Source organism: Onychostoma macrolepis, chromosome 20, assembly GCF_012432095.1.
Source record: "Onychostoma macrolepis isolate SWU-2019 chromosome 20, ASM1243209v1, whole genome shotgun sequence".
NCBI classification, from domain to species: Eukaryota; Metazoa; Chordata; class Actinopteri; order Cypriniformes; family Cyprinidae; genus Onychostoma; species Onychostoma macrolepis.
The window spans coordinates 13,573,510-13,591,830 of NC_081174.1; the positions used below are offsets into that span (position 1 = coordinate 13,573,510).

Here is an 18,321-nt window from a genome sequence, read left to right on the forward strand (position 1 = left end):
GATTGTGTGGTGCTAACATTTTTATCATTTAATTTAATTAAAATTTCATCCAATTGAAAATCCAATTTTAAGTCTGTCTAAAGAAGACACAATAAGGACAACGAAAAAATACCTTCTTTTTTTTCCACACACGCGGACTTTTATTTTGGTGCCGGTGCTTTTAATTACAAAGCGGAAATCTACAGGGGTCTTCCGCTGTCTCCTCTACTGAGCTCGCGCTGAACAGTGACCTTCTCCGAGCGGTCCAGTGCACTTATATACTAGAGGTGAGTACGTTTTCTTATAATAAATGCATATGTTTTCAGTTGGCATATTTTAAATAAGCACTGACTATTTCGAGAAGATTCCCTGTCGTTTAAAACATTATTTGTTTGGGTTATTGTACCATATATGACAAGGCCTTGCTGAGCGCCTTAAATGAATCAACATTGGTTAATGGCTCAAGCTTGACACTTGAATGGCACACATGAATCGAGGAATGTTTTTCATAATCTCTGCGATAATTTTGTTTCTATATTAGACGGTGAAAAGAGCTGTTGTTCCTTTTGTCATTCAAGTGACGCGCTATCTTTAAACTGAACTGAGCTTGGCATGAACTCGCTTTATTCTGACAGTGAAATACTGAGTGTGTTTTTGCCTTTTTTGTCACCATCTTAATGACTCCGTATATTAAAGTCTAATAGTGCTAATTTTCTCGAACTGGTCCACTAATATATGATTAATGTCCTTGAAAGTGCTGTTTGTGTCGTGTTACTCTATGGGTCGTTCTTATAACATTTGCACGCTCAAACATATGCATGGTAATGTTACATGTTTTTGAAGTCTTTTAGACAAATGTTCATGCATATTTGTTTTGATCACTAGATGGCAGGTGGTGCATTCGCTGGTTGGTGGACTAAGGTGGCCCCTTACTACACCAAAGCATACCAGGAGATGTGGGTTGGTGTAGGAATCATGACTTTCATGTACTACAAACTTTCATATGGAGGTGAGAGGTCAAGTTAGTTGAAGAGCTCTTTAGTAGTATGCATACTGTCAAAATGTCTTATTTGTTTTATGGTTCATATAACAATGTACTTTGTAAACATTGTTCTTCTCATTAAATTATTAATTTGTATGTTGTCTTGTGTCTTCTAAGCATAGCCCATGTTAATAGACAGTTTTGTTACACAATATTTTTTAGAAACTTCTAGTGTCCTGTTCAAGGTAACAGACTTGATTTTAAGAGCTTGTTAATGTTCTTATTAAATATTAACATTGCTGTTTTGCAGGAAAGAAGAAGGCAGTGCAGTCAAGTAAGTATAAGCAGGATTTTTTTTTAAGTGAAAAATGTTTAGACCAGAGGCTTTCAAACTTTGCTCCACATGGGAGTTTTAGGTGTTAGGTTGAAAAAAGTTTAGAGAAAACAGGTTAAATTATGTAAAAATAAATAATAATAAATAAGACTCATAAATAATCTATGAATAAGTATTATAGTGAGAAGTAAAAAATTAAGAAACTAAATATTTTCCAAATAATATTTTACACATTTGTAATGCAGTATATAAATGGGGGTTATGCACAGTAAACTTCTGCAAGCTGTAAAACCGGTAACGTCACTTCCGGTTCAGGTCTTTTGCATGTGCTTAGTTAAATGTGGAGCTGTTTTACTCAAGATTGCTTCAAAGCAGATTCTAAAGATGATCATAACTGATGTCCATCTATTTTTGCAGATTGATATCTAGGAGTTTGTTTTCTCTTCTTCTCACAAACATTCTGATATAAAGATTGAATAAAATGGCAACAATAAAAAAACTAGGTAGGTTAACTGATTACCTTAAAAGTCCATAGATATTACCATCAGTTCATAATGCTGTTAACACTTTCTCTAAGAAGCAGATGCAATGAGACCTGTTTTCCGGTTTGGTCAGGTGATGTTGGACACATACCCCATTGGATTTTTATACATGAAAGTAGGGGTGTGCGATATGACGATTTTTGATCATGGACGATAAAAATGTCTCCACGATCTGCTTTTGAAGAAATATCGTAGTATCGTGCTACAGCGCACATTCCATCAGCTGCAGTTCTTATTCCTCCGTCTCAATATACTGTACATTATTCGGATCCGCTTTAAAGCCTTGCCGGTGTTGTGCCGAAATTGGTGACTTAGTGAAAACTGTGACCAGGGGTCGCTGTTCAGCAAATGTTCTCGCGGGAGCGCGCACGCGTTAGATCAGACGCAGAAGCTGAATGATCAGCGTCAGAGGAGACGAGCGCTGCTGTAAAAGATGTTTCATGTCTTAAGACTAAAGAAAATTAGACAAGCATCTAAATTCTTATATAGAAAAGAAATTAAATATTAATGCTGCTGTTGTCTGCGAATGTGTTACCATACTACTAAGAATGGTTTACTTGTGATGTTATGTAAAACATATTTCTGATTATCTGATAAATGTAGGTCTTATCTTTATTCTTATTACTATGATAAAATAGTAATACGATAATAAATAAATAAATAAAACAACAGCTCATAAATCTAATTTATGTGATGTTTTTTGGGTTATCATTCACAAGGTTTGTTCCTTATTCCACCTCTAACACTGTTGAAATGTCTCAACTGTAAGTATAGTCAACTTAACTGTATAGGTAATTTCAATTTAACTTACATTAAACTGACTTAAAACTTGAGTTGAACTTCGTATAGCCTAATTTATTTAAAAAAGTTAAGAATGGCTTAACTTATTTTGATGAGTTAAAGTAATGTAAAAACATGACTTTTTCATGACTAACTGATCATACCATTTTTATTTTACATTTATGTTTGCATATTACTAAGAATTTGTTACCATTACAATTATATTTTACAGAGATTTCCTCATGAGTTTTTTTTTCTTCCTTTTAGAGTATTCCTAGAAAAGTTTTTATATCAATTTCACAAGTCAAATTAGAGATAAGTTATGATTGGGTTCAAATGTTTTTATATAATCTGAAAAAAAGTAGGATAAGAAGTGTATGAATAAATAGCCTAAATAAGACTTTTATGTAACTGTAAATAACTTAAAGTGTTGTCTGCTCACAGATCAACCTTTTACAAAACAAATACAGAAATACATTCTGTAGTATAATTATATGTTAAATGTTCACTGTCCCACATGACCTTTATGGCTTATTCATTTATTTGATTTATTTAAAAAAAAAAAAATTATTTACAACATGAACAAACAATAATTTAATTTCAATAAACTACTACTAACTATTAAGTTTTTCAGCATTACTGCACTTTCAGAAATGGAGGGGGTGAACGTTAACAAGATAAATGCATGTTGGGCAAAGGAATTCCTTCTCTATCTGCATTTTTCACATTGAATCTGTGATTCAGGGGGGAAACATCAGGAGGGAAAACCTGTAAGCCACACAATATAAATGTTTTAATTTCAATTCTGCTTTTTCTCTTGATGCCACATAATACCTTCACATATTATTTATATTTTTAATGAAGTACAGATTTTGAATAACAAAACTCATATAAAAACAAGGTTAATGTGTAGTTCTTGCTTTTTGTAAATGATTAAGCCAATTAATGGTAGGTGCATATCAAACAACTTTTGTTTAAATGAGAAAAATAAGAGGTGCTGACACATGCAGTACAGTTGAAGTCAAAACTTTACATACACCTTTCAGAATCTGCAAAATGTTAATTATTTTACCAAAATAAGAGGGATCATACAAAATGCATGTAATTGTTTATTTAATACTGACCTGAATAAGATATTTCACTTAAAAGATGTTTACATCTAGTCCACAAGAGAAAATAATAGTTGAATTTATAAAATGACCCGTTCAAAGTTTACATACACTTGATTCTTAATACTGTGTTGTTAGCTGAATGATCCACAGCTGTGTGTTTTTAGTTTAGCGATAGTTGTTTGTGAGTCCTTTGTTTGTCCTGAACAGTTAAACTGCCTGCTGTTCTTCAGAAAAATCCTTCATGTCCCACAAATTCTTTGGTTTTCCAGCATGTTTGTGTATTTGAACCCTTTCCAACAATGACTGTATGATTCTGAGATTCATCTTTCCACACTGAGGACAGCTGAGGGACTCATATGCAGCTATTGCAGAAGGTTCAAACGCTCACTGACGCTCAGAAGGAAAAACCATGCATTAAGAGCCAGTGCGTGAAAACTTTTTGAAATTGAAGATCAGGGTAAATTTAACTTAATTTGTCTTTTGGAAAACATGTAAGTGTCTTCTGTAGCTTCTGAAGGGCAGTACTAAATGAAAAAATATGATATTTAGGCAAAACAAGAAAAATGTACTCATCTTCATTCTGTTCAAAAGTTTTTCCTTCTGGAGCATCAGTGAGCGTTTGAATCTTCTGTAATAGTTACGTATGAGTCCCTCAGTTGTCCTCAGTGTGAAAATATGGATCTCAAAATCATACAGTCATTGTTGGAAAGGGTTCAAATACACAAAAATGCTGGAAAACCAAAGAATTTGTGGGATTTTTCTGAAGAACAGCAGGCAGTTTAACTGTTCAGGAGAAACAAGGGACTCACGAACAATTATCACTAAACAAACAAACAAACAAAAAACACAGCTTGGATCATTCAGGTAACAACACAGTATTAAGAATCAAGTGTATCTAAACTTTTGAACGGGGTAATTTTTATAAATGCAACCATTATTTTCTGTTGTGGACTATATGTAATCATTTTTATCTGAAATATCTTATTCAGGTCAGTACTAAATAAACAATAACATGCATTTTGTATGATCCCTCTTATTTTGGTAAAATAATTAACATTTTGCAGATTCTGAAAGATGTATGTAAAGTTTTGACTTCAACTGTAAGTCACTTTATTAAGCATTAAATAAATGGAGCTAACATTTCAGTAGCTTTAAATTTAACCTGTCAGAACCTACTGTATCTATAAATATATCAATATCTTATCAATATGCATTATTTATGTAAAATAGAAAGAAAAGGAGCTCACACATCACATGAGTCACCTTATTAAAATTGTATAGTAAGTTATTTTGAAACAGTGGTAACATTTTGATAGCTATGTGAATTTTTACTTGTCAGATTCAGTGACCCTTTCAAGTGTATAATCATATGCATTTGTAAGGAACAAACTAGATCTCCAACATTATTGGGCAATTACAGTAGTAATAAGAATAAAGATAAGACCTGCATTTATCAGATAATCAGAAATATGTTTTACATAACATCACAAGTAAACCATTCTTAGTAGTAGGGTAACACATTCGCAGACAACAGCAGCATTAATATTTAGATTATTAGATTAATATTTAGAATTTAGATGCTTGTCTAATTTTCTTTAGTCTTAAGACATGAAACATCTTTTACAGCAGCGCTCATCTCCTCTGACGCTGATCATTCGGCTTCTGCGTCTGATCTAACGCGTGCGCGCTCCCGCGAGAACATTTGCTGAACAGCGACCCCTGGTCACAGTTTTCGCTAAGTCACCAATTTCGGCACAACACCGGTTAAATGTTTTATCACGCGTCGGTCTGACGTGCGCTTTTTCTGAGCCCGTACACCCGAAGCACGCGTGCTAAAGCCTGTCAAAAAGCGCCTGATTACTGAACTAAGTTATCTTGTGCGCTAATACTGTCAAAACACACAAGGTTTATGTATAGACTCCGTTGCTTATGTCTAAAATGAGTAAGTAAACAGCTGAGAGAAACGGATGCGTGCCTCTGTATATTAGATGCGTGCATGTCTTAAAGGGGCAGTACTGAACATGCTGCCGACTGTCATTAAAGGGATAGTTCACCTTAAAATTTAATTTCTGTCATTATTTACTAACTCTCATGTTGTCCCAAATCTGTATTAATTTCTTTCTTGTGCTGAACACAAAAGAATATATTTTGAAGAATGTGGGTAACCAAATAGTATCTGGTCCACATTGACTTTTGATAGAAGGAAAAAAAAAAAAATACTATGGAATAAGTCACTGGGGACCAGCAACTGTTTGGTTTTCCACCTTCCTCAAAATAGCATTTATGTTTAGCAGAAGAAACTCATTCAGGTTTAAAGAAACTTTTGAGTGAGTAAATGATGGTATAAATATAAAACATTTATATTTAAGTTAAATTCCTTCAATGTTAATAAAACACCAAAACACAAAGAGAAAAATCACTCACTACTCTTGACTGAAAAACGTTAATACAGTTGATTTAATAGGAATCAATCTATATAGTGTTTTATTTTTATATTTGTTGATTCAATTTATTGAATGCTCCTGCTAAATACACCTATTGTACCTGAAAATAAAACACTGTTTTATTTGTATAGTATGTGTATTTGTAATGTGTATCTTTGTTCTCATTTTTTTTAATAACAAAGATAAAATAATGACAAAGATTTTTATCTTCGCCCACTTTGGCCTAAATATCCGCCATTCTTTTTTAATATTTTTGTTATCTTGAAAGGTTTTGTCTTTATAATAGGGAAATTAGTTTGGCTGTAATGCTCAGACAACTTGCAAAATAGTAAAACCAACATGACAAAGAATCGTGACTCGTGATTTTTCTTAAAAATATCGTGATATTATATTTTTGCCATATCGCCCACCCCTACATGAAAGTATATAGCCGTGTGTAGCAATCCCTTGGATCCGAGAGCTTCAACTGATGCGTGAGGTTTCCTTAAGTTCACCACGACAACGCGATGCATTCAAATGGCATCTTTATTCTGTACACCTTGAAGCGACTCGCATACAAATTACAAAATTCATAATTCAAGCATAGACTCATAAACATGTCGAATTGCATAAATAAGCATCCTAATTGATTACATTGCACAAACGTTCATGTATTTCATTAATCACAATCAACATGTCTCGCTACGCTCACCAAGGAATGCAAATGAAATATGATAATCCTTTCGTCATCATCAGACGTGTGTCGAATTCACTTCAAAATGATACAAAAATCCACATTAAAACAATCAGTGTCTCACGTTCATGTCCACCTGCTATCTTATTAAGCTTACTAGTTCACCTGATCACTACGGTGTCTGATATAGACAATTTCAGCACAAGTATTCACGATTTCCGGTTACAATACACACAAGGTACAAAGACATTCATTGCAAATTAAATTACACAAACATCTTCAGTGGTTCATAACACAATTCATACATGCTTCTTATGTTAGGAACATAAATACATTATTTCAAATGGTCAATTTACACGCTTACCAATCATGACATGATAAATACAACCTCAATAAATCACACATGATTTCAAATCTCAAGGGCCGATTAAATAATCAACCTTAAATTTTAGGATGGGGTTCCCTTGCACAAGTATGATCATATGTGGAGTATCTGAAAGATTGATAAACCCTGGTCTAAAGGATAGTTTAAGGCTTTGTTAAAAATGCTTATTTATGGGACATATAAAAAATCTTTCTGTATCTAATGTGATTTTCCTTTTCTCACAGAGCCTGCCCACTAATTGGACCACCAGAGCGTCATTCCCCATGTCCTCTCTGTAAATCTTCCCTTGAAGAACTTCCCATGGATATCTGTATTTTGTTTTATGTAAACAATAAACCGCTTGATTTGAATCACACTATGTACAATTAACTGCTTTGAAGTCTTTCAATCTGTCTTGCAGGAAATTCATATCAGCAAAAGTGAAACTGATTATTATCTTATGGAATTAAACTATTAAAGAAGTTCTGCCAAAAATTGTTTTCTTTGAGCTCATGTTAAATTCCTACCCAAAATACCTATTCACAACGATTTTCATTTAATATTTTATAAAAACACTTTAGACATTTTATGTAATGTTTAGTTAATGATATGTAGTTCATGTTATTGATCAGTAGTGGGTGTTGAAGGACCGTCCAGCACATCAGCTTCAAAACAAACGTGAAGTCCTTTAACTGTTTCTCAAATACTTACAAAAAAAAAAACATTTTGAAATGATACAATACAATATATATTTATTACTTGGAAACTACTGAGTGAAAGTGTTGAACATCTGCAATATAAGAGAGTATTTTCCATGTTGCCATGATGACCACCTGCGAGTAAAGCCATTCCTAAAATATCCATTTACTTCCTAAGCTTCCTAACAATTAATGTGACTCATTGACAAACTAAGGGCGTGTTATACCTAGCTGATTTTCGTCACTTACGGATTTTAATGACTACACACACACAAACATCCATAAGTCACTAAACGCCACATTCCTGTCATTCCAGGTCTGCGCGTGCCATCATTTAACACAACAGCGCGAGCTGCCTGTATTCGCCTCAGCCAGTACTAGTTGTTTTACTATACTTGTACTGCTTTTATTTTGGTGCTTTAAAAGATATTACACCAATATCCGACTACATTTAGAAGAATACGCGAGTTCTGGTTTGGTTTTCTCCCATTCGCTTCGCGTAACGCAGTGTTTTACCTGGCTTCGGCTAGCAGGCTAACTAATTTAGCCATCTCGCGAGTTAATCGATACTCTGCTGCTTTCACTCCGCAAGGATACTCATGTATCTTTTCTAAAAGATTATGGCATATATCTACACGTGACACGTGAGTATAATGTAGTTTTATCCACCGCCGGTGTATATTCTCAATGTTTATTAATATTTACTGCACAGCGAGATGGTTTTCTGTTCGTGCTAACTGGCTAACAGATGTGAGAACCTTGTTAAAACGAACAGGGCGGATAGATTAAAACTCATTGGAATAAACGTCTTTAAATGTGACAAACGTTCAAACCTCTTAGTTTTGATTCAAAACACGCTGTATATCGAAGTCATTCATTGTGAGGAGAGAATGAGTTACGGGCTCGCAGTAGGTGTATAGAAACATCTGCCATTTCACAGTCAGCTGTTCTTCCAGTTTAGCGAGTCTTTTAAAGCTTCTCTTTAATTCTGGTCAGCTAAAGGAGATGTTGTTTGTAACCAGTTGCTTGTTACGTTAAAGCGTTTAATTAAAGTAAAATAACACGATGCACAGAGCCGTGGCCTGTTTGGCCTGTATTTGTTGGTGTTGTGGACATTCATGTGTCAGTGATAGTGCAAATGAAGATGTTTTCCTGATGTACAGAGGGCTGTAATCTCGGGTTGGACCTTGTGGATGTTGTAAAAGGCACAGTGAAGCTGAAGACCAGATGTTCCTCTGACACAAGCAAAAATGATGCCTGTAAGTATTCATTTTCATTTATTTTGTAATCAGTGAGTCAAAACAACCGATATTGTGTCTGTCAGATTATTTCGATCGTTCACATAGTGAGGCATCAGTTTGATTATTAGCCTCATGTGTTTATAGTATTTTTTTTAAACAACTTACTACATTTTGGAAAGTACATACAGTATCTTGGTTCGTTACACTAGTGTGAAAATCTTAGTTTGACTTTTGATCATTGCTGAGAGAGGCATTGAGTGCTGCCTAGAGCCTTACCAGGGGATCCATAATAAAAAAAGCTGTGGATAGGAATATCCACAGTGCAAAAACACTATCTGGGCCTCATGCTGTGCTGTTCCACTGATCATTTAGCTTTTTTAACTACAATACCTCTGTTTGAGATGGCAAACAATGAGTTTTCATTACAGAACAGTTTCAAAATGGAACTTTATTGTGTGACAAGGCTTTAGTGAATCTCCTTTTTTTCTCTGTGCACTAATGGCAGCTATTAGTTTTAAGACGTTGATGTGCTGTTGCTCCTTAAGAGAATGTTTTTTTTTTTTCAGACTAATGGCTTAATAGTTTCAGTTATGCTAAATCATTATTGACAGTTTTGTGTCCCTCCCTCTGTTCTCAAAGGGTCTTAGTATTTGATGCTTGGCGACATTGAAAACATACAAATGCTGCATTTGATGTTTGTTCATTTGTTTTTATTGCTGCTTATTTTTATTCATATTTGTAGGAACTAAAATAGTGAAGGATGCACATCCATTTAAATATACGTGAGGGTTGTTTTAGGCAACATTTTTGAATTAATAATTGTCTACCAAAACTTTTAGTATTCATAATCTGTTTTATTTCAAAACAGCTTTACAGAAAATCTGTGTTTTCATGAGCACTTAGACCCTGTAGGCGAATTACTCTTGAGATCACACATTAACTCCGAAGGAAGTTTCATATCATTAAACATTAACCTTGTTGAGCACATTTAACCCACAGCATTTTACGTTGATCAACAAAATAGTATTTTACTGCCTCCTCTACAGATGTGGATCATCTGAGTAATTATTAGGTTATTGCAGTTTAAGTAATCACTGCCTACCAAGCTAACATTATCTAGAAGAATCCTCATGGTATTCAGGCACCAGTCAAATCTCTGGCAGGTTTTAAAGGGCTTTAACATCCTCCACCTGTTGGTTTTTGTTTATTTTTAATTCACTGACAAATCAATATACAATAATTGCATCTACCTAGTAACCCATGAACCATGTCAAATGTATGCGTATGCTCACATTTCCATTTTCCTCTGTAATGCTACTCTTATGTGTCCCCCAACTGAATTTTTCAGCAGAAAGCATGTTGCTAGTCATGATTACCATCCTTTGACGACATCTGAATAATATCCTGTTTTGTTGTAGTGTGGAAGGGATCTGATTGGTTGCAACTAAACAAAGTGAAATGTGATTGTACTGATATGGATTATGGAGAAAAAAGGTGTGTTTCAGTCTGTCCTGTAGGTTTAAATGAATTTTTGATGTGATATTGTCATTGATGGTGGGTGGGAGCCTAATCTCAGTAGTACCGTTCTATAAAGTGAAAAGAGTACACGCATTTTATTCAGCAGTAGGCAGATAATAGGAGAACTATGAGGAATGCTTCATTTTTTTGTTATTATGTCTCATGCAGTTGGGCGTGGAAGCCTTTCAAAGTATACTCCACCAACTGTGAGTACATATGGATGATTTGTTCTAGGAGACCTTTCTTTTCAAGTGTTGTAATTGCTTATGAAAAATTGGGCTGTACGTGGAACGTGCAAGCTGGAGCAGAATGTGGAAAATAATTAAGGGCTGGGCGATATGAGCAAAAATTCATATCTCTGTTTTTTTTTTTTTGGTTGATGTACGGTATATATCTCGGTATTTTGTATTTGGATTAAACAAATAAAGTGAATGTAAGCATGTAGGCATATTATGTGCAAAAAGGGTTAAAATCACATTACATTCTAACATTGTAACATTGCAATCTAAAAACAAAAATAATGCTTTTAAAGCGGAAGTTAAATTTACTAAACTAAAAATGAAAATATTTTGATTACCCCATTACACTTTACGGTTAGTGCTATCATACAAATACACTTACTTGTAGGTTTAAAATTTTACATATGTCACATTTATTGTCCAACTACAAATATTTCAGCAAAATGTATATTTTAGTCAGAGTTATTGCGCTCCGTTTTGGTGTGCGTCGTCGCTCGTTCTAAATGAAGTCTGTGAAGTTTAGAGGAGAATCACAAAGCAAAAGCTCATGTACTTCTGACAGCAAAATGGAAATATTTCCATGGTTTTCTAACATTTACAAATGGAGAATATACCTGTGAAATGTAAGTTATGCATAAGGAAAACAGCACATCTCAAACACATTAAACAGCGTTTTCTGTCATTACTCAACTCCTGTTCGCAAGGAATTTCAGCTAACAATGGTAAATGTGACTCTGCCTTAACAATGTGTGGAGTGCTACTGTTGGTGGTCTTAAATTGACTTTTTTACAATCTAGTTGTTAGAATGTTTGATTTGTTTGCTTTTATCTTAATTGCATAATGGCTTTTAGTTACCACACCATTCATTTTCTACTTATTGATTCAAACTATAGCCTTAATTGTATTCTTTTGAAAGCATGATTATCTGCATCAGCTTTCAAACAAAGGATGTTCGGTTCAGTTTCCTGCTTGCTGAAGCCCCTACACTTTCTCCCTATGCTGATGTTGGCATTGTTAAAGCTGCCTGTGCTGCAATTGGCTGACAGCCATGGAAACAGCCAAACGAGGGGTAAACGGCAAACTCACAGCAGGGTGTGGTTGAGTTCATCAAAAGGTTAGAGCTGTACATTAGATTATGGTTCTGTATTTTGCGAATTAACTTCTTGCCTCATTGACTCTTTGTATGTAAAACCATCTAGATTGCACCTCAGGCGCTACACAGGTGTGCATATAACTGCTGCACAGAGTGAGTGATTAAGAATGGCATGCATTTCTTTTCTTTTTGTTTTTTTTTTAGAATACTAAAGACATCTTCAGTCTGCTAAATGAACTGTGAGAGAGCCGTTTTTTTCCATAGTCAGCCTGCATAGGACTCTTAGTTTAAGACTGTGATGAAGAGCCTACATGCTGTTTGGATCACAAGAGACTTCCTCCATGACCTAGATTGCTCTATCATGCTGGGAATGCAGATGCATGATGGGAAATGCCTACATATGTACTGCCTAGTGGCTATTTGTATCTGAGAAGTAGAGCAATGTGTAAGCCAAGAATCTGAGTAGATGAGAAGATCTAAGAGCATACTTCATCAAACCTCAGCAGAGGTCAAAGACACACAGACTCTAGAGGCACATCCCCAAACGCTCCTGTGGTGTATATAATAAAGCGCTTAATTTGTCTACTGTTTACTGAAGCGTGCCATATGCTAGTAGTGCGCTGAAAACAGGGTCACTGATGCATTCAGAACCTGCGCCACAGTCTCTATGGATTGTCTAAGAGAGCAGGCAGAGTGCTGGTTGGCCTTGTGGATAAGTGATGAGTTTGTTTACTCCCTTTGCCTGCCACACCAGTTAATAACTCCTGTGGGTAAATTTAGCAAGCTCTGATACATCGGCGCAATGCTAGATATTAATAAAGCAATATACCGAACACACACAGCAGTTCTGATGCTGTATAGTATAAGGTTTGGTAGAGGGATTTTCAGAGAGATAGAGTGCAGATCAGTAGCACCATTTTGAACACTTAATAGTGCTCATTGATCTTGTTGTCTATTAGGAGTGTTGGATATAGCAATTGTATGGTAACTGTTTTAATGGTGTGAGCGGACATTGTCACTGCCTATAAAAATAGTTCCAAACAAAGCGGAGCAGAACCATTGTGCATCTCAGAACAGCACAAAGCGGTGTTTTGTTATAGGATGAATCTGCAGTTTTGAATAAATCGTTGAGTGGATGATTCAATGACCCATTCATTAAGATAGTCACACTTAACTTCTGAATGAGTCAGCTGGTTTAAATGAATCATTTGAATGAACAATTCAATGACTCGCTCATTTTGACAGGGACTTGCCACCGTTTGCTTGTAGATTGATTTAGTTTAATCTTTAAAAAAAATAAATAAATAAATAAATAAATATATATATATATATATATATATATATATATATATATATATATATATATATATATATATATATATATATATTTATTTATTTAAAAACAAAAACAAACATTAGTCTCATATTATTGTTAACACCCTCCCCAAAAGGGAATAAATATGAGATGGGAGGAAAATATATATTTCAATGGCCTACTTTCTCTCGCTGTTATATCATAGGGCAATTATACTGCATATAAATGGTGGGCATCAGGGAGCCGCTACTATGCCTGGCATTGAAACTGCTTTTGAATGCACAATCGCTTTTTAGGTTCACTTTCGAGATTCGCAATTGCACATGCGGTTTATGCTATGGAGCGGCAGTACTTACCACACATTTTCCAAGAATAGATGTTTCTCAGTGGTGCTCAGGATCTGCAAATCATTCGCCATCGTCCTCGGTCATCTCTCCTTACTCTGTTTATGTGGTAAGTGAAATTGTATGTACTGTAATGTAACAGGCAATCGCTATTTGTTTTCCGTGCCTTTCTGAATACGGATTCACGCTTCGCCACCCCCCCATCTCCGCCCCTCGATGTCATTGTCCATCGCGATGTTTCACTGTAGACATCGTCTGATGCCAATTTTGTAGACATGGACCTCTGAGCTGCTTTAAACCAGTGGTTCTCAACTCCAGTCCTCGGGACCCACTGCTCTGTACATTTTGTATGTTTCCCTTATTTAACACGCCTGATTCAGATCATCAACTCGTTAGGAAAGAGATCCATGAACTGAACTGAGTGTGTCAGATAAAGCCCGAGACACACTGCACGATTTTCGGCTGTCCCAGACGAAAGACTGGTATCATGAGACAACGGTGGCAATTTCTGATTCGCCAGGATTGTTTCGCGATGACAATCTTTTGTCTGGGACAGCCGAAAATCGTGCAGTGTGTCTCGGGCTTAAGAGACACTTACAAAATGTGCAGAGCAGTGGGTGCTGAGGACTGGAGTTGAGAACGACTGCTTCAGAAGGTTTGTGTAAATGCGTCTAAATGACATTTCAGATGCAGTAATGATATAGCTTTTGTTGACACTGTTTTCATTTGATAGGTAACATCCCTATAGTGTCTTATTATTTTAATGTGATGTAAGAATTTGACATAAATTGCTCCTAGAAGTAAAAATGCCCCTGGAAATCAATTTGGTGGTGGTGGTGGTGCCGTGGGGAAATAAGTTATTTATCTCACTGCTGTAAACTAATGATCACACAGAATATAAACTTTCCATGACAGGCCTCAACCAGGCAACACACACCCACACACAAAATAACATGTATAGCATGGTTTAACTTAAGGGAGTGTAAATGGGTGTGTCTGATAAGGAAGGAATGAGGATAGTCTGTTATTGCAGCATTATGTTGCATAATCAATAAGGATAAAATCCTTTAATGTTATCCTGTACTCATCCCTATTCTTTCAGGTATGACCGAAAACCCTTTTCAGAGGAAATTCTTTTATTAAAAAATGGGTAACAAACAGTCTGAAATTAATTCTACTTCAATTACCACTTTGTTTATAAATGTTTCTCAGTATATTATGATTAGAAATATATTATTTAAAATATTTAAAAATATATTTTTCTAGCCCCTTAAACACGAAGACTATAGAATACCCAAGACGTGTCACTCGTATAGTTTTGAATGGGGAAAAATGCAACACTCAATATGGCCGCTCTATCAAACGAAGCCCCGCCTTCTGAGCAAAAGGAGCCAATCCCTAATCAGTAAAGTCATCATGTCACTGCCGCTACCGTTAGAAGTCCAGGTTGCTGTAGAAACAGTCAGCGCTCTGAGACGTGCGCCTAGGACTGCGCATGTGCACTGGCTAGTCTAGCCTGAGAAATAAGCTTTTTTTTTTAAACGCGATTTGAGCAAAATAAACAACATTTATGATAGAGTTGTTGTCAGATTTCATTGGTGATTTCAAATATGAAATTTAATCGTAAGCTTGGCGACCAGTTTGGAGAATTTGAAGTTTCCCCATTCAAAGAGATAGGAGCTGCACTTGCATGCCCGAGAGGCGTTTCAAAGATGGCCGCCGAGTGACATGACTTGCCATAAAGGGACTTTGTTAAAAATTTTGTCATTAATCACTTACCCCCATGTTGTTCCAAACCCGTAAAAGCTTCTTTCATTTTCGGGAACACAATTTAAGATATTTTGGATGAAAACCGGCAGGCTTGTGACTGTCCCATTGACTGCATAGTAAATTGCGCTGCCAAGGTCCATAAAACAAAAGAAAACAAAACAACGACTTTATTCAACAATTCGTCTCCTCTGGTTCAGCGTAGAGCCATTTTGGAGAATATCTGCTGGACGCTGGCAGCGTATGCTCTTCTGTGTCAGCTTGCGTCCAGCCGATATTCTCCAAAATGGCTTTACGCTGAACCAGAGGAGACGAATTGTTGAATAAAGTCGTTGTTTTGTTTTCTTTGCGCAGAAAAAGTGTTCTCGTCGCTTCATTCAATTCAGATTGAACCACTGATGGCAGATGGACTATTCTGACAATGCTTTTCATACTTTTATGGACCTTGACAGTACAATTTACTATGCAGTCAATGGGACAGTCACAAGCCTCCCGGTTTTCATCCAAAATATCTTAAATTGTGTTCCGAAGACGAACGAAGCTTTTACGGGTTTGGAACGACATGGGGGTAAGTGATTTAATGACAATTTTCATTTTAGGGTGGAGTGGCCCTTTTAATTAAGGGCTGTATTTTTCAAGGCTTTTGTAGTGCTGAGCTCCACACCAGCTTGAGGAAATAACATACAGCAGACTGAGCAGTGTGGATGTTTGGAAGACTGCTGCGTATCGTTCAGCTATTTTTAAATGAGGTTTTGCTCTCCTTCCTTTTTCTTTTGTTTTTTCAAATTTTTTTCAGTTTTGCCTGGGGATTTTATTTTATTTTTTCATTTTTACACCTTAAAAGCATAGCTTTAGCTTCTTTGACTTTATTAGTGTAATATTTTTTTCTATATGAAGTGTAACAGGGCGCAGTCTTTATGAAAGTAATATTACAACATAAGCACACCGGCACTCAATTTTATTTTGAGTGAACATAAAAACAAGGTATGGGTAACACTTTACAATGACTTTCATTAGCAAACATTGTTAATAGATGAGAAGTTCATAAACAGTCAAATATGGATGAAACCACATGACTTTCATGCCTAAACTCACATAATGTGTTATGTAACTAATGATCTGTTTTACATAATAATCAGCATTATGTCTGTTAATTTTATGTAACAGAACAGGCATCTCAAGACATGTTTATGTTTTAAAACTGTTAAAACTATTGCCAGCTGAAAACGGCAAGTTCATGGACCGAGCTTGCATCATTCTAGAAGTTAAAATTTTTCTATTTGAATTGACAGCCTTGTTGTCCATGGCCAAACCTCAGCTGAACCCACTGTGTCTGCTCTGCTAGATAGCACTCCTATTAGGAGAAAGATTCATAACGTGTCACCTCAGTGCTCTACTCACTATGAATTCAAAGCATTGGACTGATCCACAGTTCCTCAATCTGCCGTTCTGCCTTGTGGCTCTCTCTGCATGTGTGTGTATGCACATGTCCTGGATTTGTGTTTACTGGGGGTTTGACATCTAATCTGGAGTGTTTCACACAGTAGGTGTCTGCTTTAATTAGGGTGTATTGATCATGATGCTGGTCCTGCCCCTCTGCATTCTCATTTACTGCTCTCAGATGCAGCTGTTCAGTTTCTTTTAACTTAGTACTGAGAGTTTCCAAGCTGTACAATGAATTCTGGGTCATTATAATGATTGTTAATAATTGTGCTGTTTGATCAGGCGGCCTGCAAGTTACAAAATCAAGGATGTGTATAGTCAGTTGTCAGCCAGATTGTTTTTGAAATTTGGTTTCGTGTTCTGGTATCTGGCAGTTTTCTAACAGTAATTCATTCTGATGCTGTTTGATACATAGTGTCTTATTAAATCTGGTCTTGTCCACAGCCATTTTAGGTGTTTTTAGAAGCTCTTAGAATTGTTTTGACACTTTCTGTTGGGACATGAGGACACATTCGTGACTTTTCCTTGAGCTGGACTAACCAATGCTGATCAAACAGAGGAATCGTTCTCAACCAATGAGCTTTCATGTTAGTGGCACATGAATGTGCTGTCAGAAATGTGAGGTTACCCTGTATGGCGGGTTGCCCCACAGCTCTGTAATGGCATCAGTGTCACAGCCTCAGTCAGCAAGAGAGCGTGCCCTTCTCGTCTCATCTCATCCTTTCTGTGCGTGTGACTCAGGCAGCCAATGAAGACCAGTGTATTGAGCTGCTAACACGCTGTTGTTGGGGCAATTTGTACTAGACACAACCTCATCTTCCTCTGCCTCTCGTAGCTGTAGCTTTTCACTTTATTTTTTGAAAGGCAAGTGTGAGCTAAAAACTCCCAGAATCATGTATTGAATGTTTTAGAAATGCTAGAAACTGTGCACTTATCCTAATCTTATGAGTTTTGAAATGTCTATCAAATGAGCTTTTCTTTCGAGTTGACTCTGTTAAGAATTTGTCCTAATGCTTTGTCACAGTCTCTGCAGTTTTTAATCATTTTATAGCGTAATTTAATTTCTTTAAAGAAAAACGGCAGACAAAAATACTTTTCATTTTCAGTCCATGCAAGAAAAATTTCTTGGCCTTGTTTTCTTTTAGCCTGGTGTTTACGATCAGCTTCTGGTTTCCAGAAATTTCTTTTTCTTCTCATTGGTGGACTGATCAGTTGCATACAGTCACTGATAGGTCTGGGTATCGTTCAGAAATGTTCGATACCGATACCTTGAGGTCGATACCGGTTCCTGAACGATACTTTTTTCGATACCAATTTTATGAAATCATTTTTAACAAGATTACACACTAAATTTTTTTTCAGCTTGTTGACATTTTATACAGAATCCTCTCCTGAGCCACTGCACAAAGAAACAAAATATATCCAACACAATAAATCAGTGCAAATAGTTTTA

The 18,321-nt window shown here is 36.0% G+C and overlaps 2 protein-coding genes across 5 annotated transcripts in view; both read left to right on the forward strand.

Moving 5' to 3' along the window:
* Positions 1–134: 134 nt before the first annotated feature.
* On the forward strand, positions 135–7,600 carry atp5mj (ATP synthase membrane subunit j). The gene is made up of 4 exons (XM_058754946.1): positions 135–266; positions 865–988; positions 1,272–1,295; positions 7,456–7,600. The coding sequence occupies exons 2-4, from the start codon at positions 865–867 to the stop codon at positions 7,467–7,469; spliced, it is 162 nt and encodes a 53-aa protein (XP_058610929.1). The 5' UTR covers positions 135–266; the 3' UTR covers positions 7,470–7,600.
* A 527-nt stretch (positions 7,601–8,127) lies between these two features.
* Positions 8,128–18,321, forward strand: part of ppp1r13bb (protein phosphatase 1, regulatory subunit 13Bb) — a 59,704-nt gene continuing 49,510 nt past the window's right edge. The window contains exons 1-2 of one of the 4 annotated variants that reach the window (XM_058755650.1): positions 8,128–8,552; positions 9,072–9,167. In XM_058755650.1, coding sequence (XP_058611633.1) covers positions 9,159–9,167 — 9 coding nt within the window. In that variant the 5' untranslated portion in view covers positions 8,128–8,552; positions 9,072–9,158. The remainder of the gene's footprint in view (positions 8,553–9,071; positions 9,168–18,321) is intronic. The other 3 variants (XM_058755649.1, XM_058755648.1, XM_058755651.1) reach the window with 3 other exon arrangements.